At 30.5% G+C, this 8,292-nt stretch overlaps 1 protein-coding gene across 1 annotated transcript in view; it reads left to right on the top strand.

Annotated features, from left to right (window-relative positions):
- LOC106471258 (protein turtle homolog A-like) overlaps window positions 1-8,292 on the top strand; it is a 21,940-nt gene that overhangs the window by 9,077 nt on the left and 4,571 nt on the right. The window contains exon 6 of the mRNA XM_013931848.2: window positions 3,158-3,262. Within this exon, the coding sequence (XP_013787302.2) occupies window positions 3,158-3,262 (105 nt within the window). The remainder of the gene's footprint in view (window positions 1-3,157; window positions 3,263-8,292) is intronic.

Consider the following 8,292-nt stretch of genomic DNA (forward strand, 5'->3'; position numbering starts at 1 on the left):
ATATTAAGTTGTGGGTGCCCTGGTATCATGATACCAGGGCACCCACAACTTAATATATAACTATGATCATAGTTATATATTAAGTTGTGAGTACCCTAGTATCAATAATGTCATTCAAGCTTTTTGCAAGTTTTGTGTTGAAATTTTATGAATATACACAATAATATTTTAATAAACATTTAGATTTGAAAAAAAAAGGAATTTTGATATTTAGAATAATCCTTAAACTGCTAATGACATCGTACTGGCCAACTCTGACTTTGAATTAATAAAAATTAATAAGTTGTAAAAGTCACCATATTTGAAACACCAAATACTTCAAACACATGACATGATAAACACAGGACCTTTTAAAAATATAACTTTGATTTGTCTTGTAAACTTATAATTTATAATGAAATATAAACCAGTACATTACATAGCTATTTACTTTGTTATTACATATGCCCCGACCCCTTCCATAACAATTGACCTGAAAAGCCACTTTTTGTACGTACAGTAGGACTAAGGATCTCATACACTAGGCTCCTTCTTGAAAGAAATGGTGCAGTAAAATATTGTCTAAAGCATTACAACTAATGTAAATAATCTATTTTTCTTACTGCATTCTATCCTCTTTTTACTAATTTATATATGTATGTTAAAAAAAAAACACCCTATCAAGGACTTTACAGTTCGTCTCAAGTTACAACAGCAGGAGCTCTTGTTCACATGAGTTGTCAAAGCAATTACTTTAACAAAATAAACAAACATGGAAAAAACTTAATTAGATAATTTATTACATTTCTCTGGCTTACACAGAATAGAAAATCATTAATAACTTACAAGATACAAGCCCAGCATAACCTTGATATAGTAAATGAAATTTTACAACTTTACAAATCAATATAAGGAAGGAAGTGGGATTGACAGAAAAAAGACTGAAAAAGAACATAACCGTAGGCTTTCAGACAATATATTTATGGTATTATTAGGTTCAGACATTTGAAACTTGTAAAAGATAATGTCGAAAGTTAAATTTTACAGTTTTTGACAACACTGGCATAAAATATTTACTGTTTTCAGACTATATGAGCAAACAGTAAACTATAAAACTTGTATACGAAGACTTAAGATTTCCAGCTTGTTTCCTACAGTGACAAGTTGTATCTACATTGGCAAAAAATGTAAGGATTTCTACGATCCTTATAAATTTATAAATGGTTTAGCAAAACTGAAAATTAGTGTTGGTATTTTGGATTATTTTTAAAATACTTTATCCAAAACAAGTATAAAGCGTACAAAAAAGAAAATGAAGTCACATTTCAACTAGAATTTCATTTTGTAGGTAATTTTAAAGAAATGATCGGACAGAGTTTTTCAAAACACGATGTTATTATTTTAACTTTGTAAAACACAAGATAACTGTACTGGAAAGGGATAATAGGTAGAAATTGTTTCTCATAACTATGTACGTATCAAATAAAATTCTATTTGATCACATAATTGCATAAACATTCAAATTATAATTTGTAACACAAGCACATTATCCTATTTACGGTAAGTTTTTAACTTGCTTGTAGTAAAATTAAATATGGTCCACAATATCAGCCACGTGTGTACGTACGTTGAGGTAATTTTGTTACTTACTATTTCAGTTTTTTTTTAAACTAACATCTTTCATGTGTTCAATTATTTACTTAATTTTAATATAATTTATTGACAGCTCTGGAATTCATGTGATTGACTTGTTAACTACAATAACTATGGTGTCAGGACCCTTCTCACCAATTATGTATTCAATTGTTATCCATAGAAGTACTTCTGGGGTAATGCCTAATACAGAGGATAGAAGTCATACACAGGTATAAAAAATGGAGAAACTAAAGATCTCAACAGCTCATTAAGAGGCCGCATATGTACCAGTCACAACGAATAGGTTAAAAGTAGCATCTACAAACCTGAGGGTAATGCCTAATACAGAGGTTAGAAGTCATATACAGGTATAAAAAATGGAGAAACTAAAGACATCAACAGCTCATATGTACCAGTCACAACGAATGGGTTAAAAGTAGCATCTACAAACCTGACTCCTTGTGCTTTATTTTAAGGTGTAGACAAGTTCGAGGATAGAAAGTTATTAATGGTGTTAGGATATTTATAAACAACTTTAAAACTGTTGTTTTTGAGACATTTCTCTAAAGCCACAACATTGGAACTGTAATTAACATATTGACTCTAATTACTTGATGCAGCGAACAGATAAAACATTAAGAGGCCGAAATTCAGTTTACAGTCACCTACCGAGATGTTGAAGTTTGGCAATTTGTGAACCAACACATTTTTCTACAATTCTTCTTTGTACATAATTTCTAGTTTTATGTATCATTTTGGCTAATTTACAGTTAATTATATGATGAAAATTTCTCAGGTGAAGAAAAATATCATTATTTGTTTGACCATTTTTAACATCCCTTTTATGTTCCTACTGTCATAATATGCCATCAAAGGACTTGGATAAACTGTACGTGTTTCTCTCACAAAGAAAAGTTGTACTGAAGAGGAGATGTGAAAGTGTCGAAACTTGTTTCCACATAAACTTTTGTTCCGACAATAGTGGATGTAAACTTTATTTTATTGTATATTACTCTACAAGTATTGTGTATTTACTTGTTATTGTACATTTTTATTATCTTCACAGATTCTTAAGATCTTGTTTTTTAAATGTGATGTTTTTTTTTGTGTTGTGTAACTTTAAAAGAAAAAGCTGTATTTTGAACTTGCATACATGTTTCTTCTATTAAACTTTACACAATATTGAATTATCAAAAATTTTCCTCAGGTTCAACAAATTTACATTTTTACTGATTACTTTTGAAATACATTCTTTTATGAAACATGCAGTTTTTTTTAAATAGTGGGATTTCACACCTTTTTTGCCAAGGCAAGCTCTCGAGTGACTTGAAAATTAAAGTATTTCTAGCTCCTATCTGAATATGAGAAGTGTAACTTAAACCTGAGTCATTCTTTTCTTATTAGTGCATTAATTTAGTAAGGAATGGGTAAAATACTCTTAATGAAATAATGTTGCTTTATTTACTGTTAAAATGTTAATACATCATTAAGTGCATATCGTATCATCTAACAACATACAGTTGTATTTTTTTTTTGTCTACAGTTTATGATGAAATTGAACTTCAAGCAGTGCCAAATCTTATTCCAAACCGTGGTTTTGACATTGATCTAGAAGAATCTCGTTTATTAAGAGAAGCAGACCAAAATGGTAACATTGAACAGATTGTAACAACCAATAACAATAGCATAGTCCAACCAATTGCTGTGTGAAATACTTTTGTTAGTCATAGTATAGTTTGTACAGTTTGTTCCTTTTAAGGCATTCATTACAGATTTATATCAAATGTTGTCCACACATGTACACTTTTTGTAGTGTGAGGGCTTGTTTGTTGTTTCATTACAATGCAGCTAAATGAGAAATTTGGTATTAATATATATGGTTCATAAATGAACAGTATATTTTGAATGTTGAAATAGTAATACTATTAGTATTTGCATTTTGTGAACACAAGACATTGAAGTTAGCCAGTAAAAAAAAAAAAATTCTATACACTATACAATAGTGTGTAAGGACAGATTAAGTTCAGTTTTTTGTTTCTGATACGTCCAGATTAAATTAACCCCATGTTTTCTTTTATTTTCATCATTTATTTGTACTCAAATTGCTCGTCTAAGGATGTTCATTATCCTTAATTTTATTCTTTTTTCTGTAAACATATTATTTATCACAGGATTTTTTAAACATTCTTCCTTTTGTAAGGCATCTTTTTACCTAGACCAGTGTCCCTTTTTTTTTCATGGATTGGTATATATAAGGCATCTTATACTGAAGCCAATACTCTTTTGTTAGGCTATATTAGGTTACTGTACTAATTGAAAAATACTGTAATTAATGTAAGACTAAATGTATGCTTTTGTACATTTTCCACAACTTGTTGTTCTTTTTTAGTGTAAATGTAAAATCGATAATAGGCGTGTTAACAAATAATCATAACATTATTGTGGTCAGCATTTCTCAGTTCCTTCAACCTACTGTCAGTCTTCTCATAAGTGTGCATATAGCTCAAAATTAGATAAAGAAGCATTTGGCTCATTGTTCCTTTTCCCTTCCCCTACTAAAGAATACGTGCAGTTTATAAACTGTGGTTTATGTTACCACATTTGATGCCATTTTTCAACTGATGTATTTTGTTTCTGCCATTAGACACTTACATTTGTGGAAAAATTATCAAAGCTTCTAAATATAGGCTTGTTCTCTGGTAGGACTATCTTATTAGCTGGGTTTGATCTTTGTTGTGCTAGATAGCTCAAACCTAACTAGTAATAAGCTGTTTTAACTCCAATTGATGGTTGCAGCTAGTGTTATCTCAACGAGTCAAAAAGGAACCCTAAGTTTTCAAAAGTGTAAACATTTTTGCTTCTTAATTCCATTTTCCTGTCCATGTATAAATGCTGTGAGTAAAGAGTTGCCTTGTTTTTTCACCAGATATTATTTGACAAACTAGATTTTATTTTGCATACCCAAAAATTTGTAATTTTTATAGTATTTTGTACAAAAATTTAATTACTTGTTTTTACCATGATAGTGTATTTACTTCTAAAGGAGAACTTTGTTCTTTCCAAACCTTTTCAACCAAAACAGCACTAAATGGGAGATAAAAGAACTAAGAAATATGGGTTGTTGAGTATTTTTAAACTACACAAAAGTAGGTAGAAAACTACACAAAAATAGGGTATCATATTTGTGTTAAATTTTGAGTCAATGTCCAGTAGGTTCAAACCTTTGATATGTAGCTGCCCTTTCCTACTGGTCATTCTGACCATTACTGGATTTTTTGTTAAACTATAGTAAAACTGCAAGTAGCTATTTATTTTTCATTAAATTCTAAAATAAACAATACATATTCTAACCTTAGGTGCTACGTACTATCTCAACTGTCGAGTTCCCAGCTCTGACATTTTTTTAAACTCTGTTGCATGTTATATTGATTTTATAAACATTTTAAAAGGAGAATCAGCTTATTTTCTGTTTGTTATTAGCAGTTTTATTGGTTAGGAAAACAATGTAAATTCAGCATGCCTAGTAGTTAGCATGCTCGGACTGCAAATCTAATATTTCTTGGTTTGCCATCCATTGCTCCGAACTTTGGAGATGTGGAGCTATATGGGAATGACTTTGATGTTACACAATGGCTACATATGTGTAACTGTCCTTATTTCTGAACTGGTAGACTAAAAGAAAACCAGTTAACAGCACCCACTACAAACTTTAATCTGATCACTATTTGTGAGATTTGTAGTGCTAATGTACATTACATTTACAGACAGAAACTTAATGCCAAATTTAGTCAAAATTTTATGGCTTGCTAGATGTTGAAAGTACAAATGATCTTAGAAAATTAGTAAATTGATCAACATTGTGTAAAGATAATGAATATATTATGTAGAAAACATACTACACATTTTGATAGAATGTTGGTTTGTTTTCAGGTATGATATACAACTAAATGTGCAGTCGTCTTGAGTGTTAATTTCTGGCAACAGCTCGTTTTGCTTCTGTTTCACATGTTACTGTAGCTAAATGTCCAAGACATGACATAAGGACAGTAAAAGTTCATAAAAATGTGTTTTTTTTAGTTCATAATTATGGGAGAAACTGCTGAATTCCCAGGCAGATCTCATCCCAGCCTATTGATTTCTGTCTCTGTTATATCATAGCTGTGTCATTCACAGTTACAAGCTGGGTTTGTAATCGGATCACAAGATATTTTCTCAGTCCTGGTTTAGAAACAGGTCAGGCCGTTACTTACTATAGCTAAGTTATTTGCCAACTTCTTAAAATACTTGGAATCAGATAACACATTCCAATTATTACCACACGATAAACAATATTGTTTTCTAACACCAATGTAGGGTTCAGATGGGTTATTCAGGAAATCAAAAAACACATTATAGACTGTTATTTGTTAGATTTTAACCAACACAAGTTACAAAGCTTAAGAGGTATGGTCATCTGCTTTTTCAGGCAATAGGTAACAACAAGATGAAATTACAAAATAGGTTTGTCCAAGCCATTATAGTTTCTAGGGTTTTTCTTTTAGACCCTTCTCAGATTTCAAATGATTTTTTTCTATTGCTATTATGAAAGATTTATGTTGAGCCCACAAATGTATAATTTAGTTGATTAATAATGTATTAACTGCTGAGTGCAGAGGAAGGATATGCTGCTAGATGTTGTTTGTTTAAGTATTGTAAATCATGCTTATAAATGTTTGTGCATTTCTAAAGACATTTTTCTCTAAATAATGATATAGAGTTGTGAATTATGAAAGCATGTAACATAAAAGTTGAATTATGTATTAATTTTAAGAACTCGTGAGTGAAAGTGAAGGAGAATACTTTATAATATGTTAACCACACTATTTCTGTTATATACAGTGGCATTGAGGCCTTTTGCTCAATGCCAGGGCTTGTTGGGCCATCTGGGATATGACAGACAGTGTTGATCTAGATTCTACTTGCATATAATTAGTTTTCATGAACAACAAGTGTTATGGTGTGAATCAGATTAAGCAGGTGAATTCTAACTGTTATCAATTTTACTTAAGTTATTTACAGATCAGATTCATAGTCACGTATTTGATTTATGCATACCAGCTTGTCAGATTGATAGGTAAACTACACTAAAAGCTATTCTCCTTGTGTCAATGTTCAGTACATGAGCCCCACCCCCCAAAGGGAAGCATCCATAAGTAAGGACTATACTTATGACTCAATTAGAGAACCTAAAGAAAAGTAAATCTTTTTTTTTTTTTCAACCCAAATCTCTATTGCATTCCTCTTTATCTCTTTGTTGAACTATTTTGTTACAAGATATTCTTTATTCAACACCTAACTTTTCTTTCTTGTTTCATTTACGTAAAGTGCTCAATTTTGCTGAAAGATATGCTTGTTAATTATTTATGTTTCAACTGATTTTAATGAATAAATTTGTTCTTTTTTAGTTTTGCCTACAATAAAAAATTTAGATTATTTTATTTCTCATATTATTATTTTTCTCCAAATTAAAGTAATCCTGTTAAAGATTCTTGTTTTAGTGTTTTGTTCTGTCATGAATTAAAATTAATTTGTTCATTGCATTTAAGTGAAAAGTCATAAACATGGGCAGTATAACATATTTGAATTGGGGTGGGGGGTGGGGGTGATGACTGGAGGAACCTACCTTACCTGCTATGACCATTGAATATGAAACTAAAACATTGACTTTCCATGATAGATATACACAAGTCTCTAATCGCCCTTTCGAAGGAGTACTTTGCTGCTTGGGCAAAAATTGGGGTATATGTGATCCCTAGTTCTACCACCTATGGTCAAGTAAAACATTTTATGGGTTTAAAATAAAACAAAGAAACATTTTCAAGAACTTGGTACTTGGTATATGTTTGGATAATCCAGTACATATAAATTACTTTAATTTAGAGTGATTTTATTTTCCAGTACTCCGATCAAAATTTTAAAGGAAATTTTGTTTATTCTGTGTATTGATTACACACTTTCATATTGGAGTAAATCGGGTTAATCCTTTACTGGGTGTACAGTAAACATCCATCAGTGCAAATTTATGTTATGGTGTTGGTACTTCTTGTTACAGTTAATCTGCTTACACAAATAGAAATATGAAATGAATTACTATACGATATTCAATTAGTTTATTTTAATTTCTACTATCTACTATTACTATTTGTATAACAAATCTAGGATCAGGATTTAAGTCCTATATGTATTTATTTATATTTTTATGAGTTCTTAAGTTGTGGTATTGTTTTCTTTAATTTAAAAATAAATTTAAATTACTAGATGTAAAAAATCTGAATAGTATTATTTCAGTTCTTAAGTTCTAACTTATTAACCAATAGATTTTTAGGCCAATAATTATAAGTGATTCAGAAGTCCTTTGAAAGGCAAATAATTCAGAAATGGAAAATAATTGTTACAAGGATCGAATGAGCGGTTGTACGCCTACACTGTGACAATAAATAGTTGTTACAAGTATCGAATGCGATGTTGTACGCCTACACTGTGACAATAAATAGTTGTTACAAGTATCGAATGCGATGTTGTAGGCCTACACTGTGACAATAAATAGTTGTTACAAGTATCGAATGCGATGTTGTACGCCTACACTGTGACAATAAATAGTTGTTACAAGTATCGAATGCGATGTTGTACGCCTACACT

The sequence above is a fragment of the Limulus polyphemus genome, unplaced genomic scaffold (assembly GCF_000517525.1).
Source record: "Limulus polyphemus unplaced genomic scaffold, Limulus_polyphemus-2.1.2 Scaffold4496, whole genome shotgun sequence".
Lineage (NCBI taxonomy): Eukaryota > Metazoa > Arthropoda > Merostomata > Xiphosura > Limulidae > Limulus > Limulus polyphemus.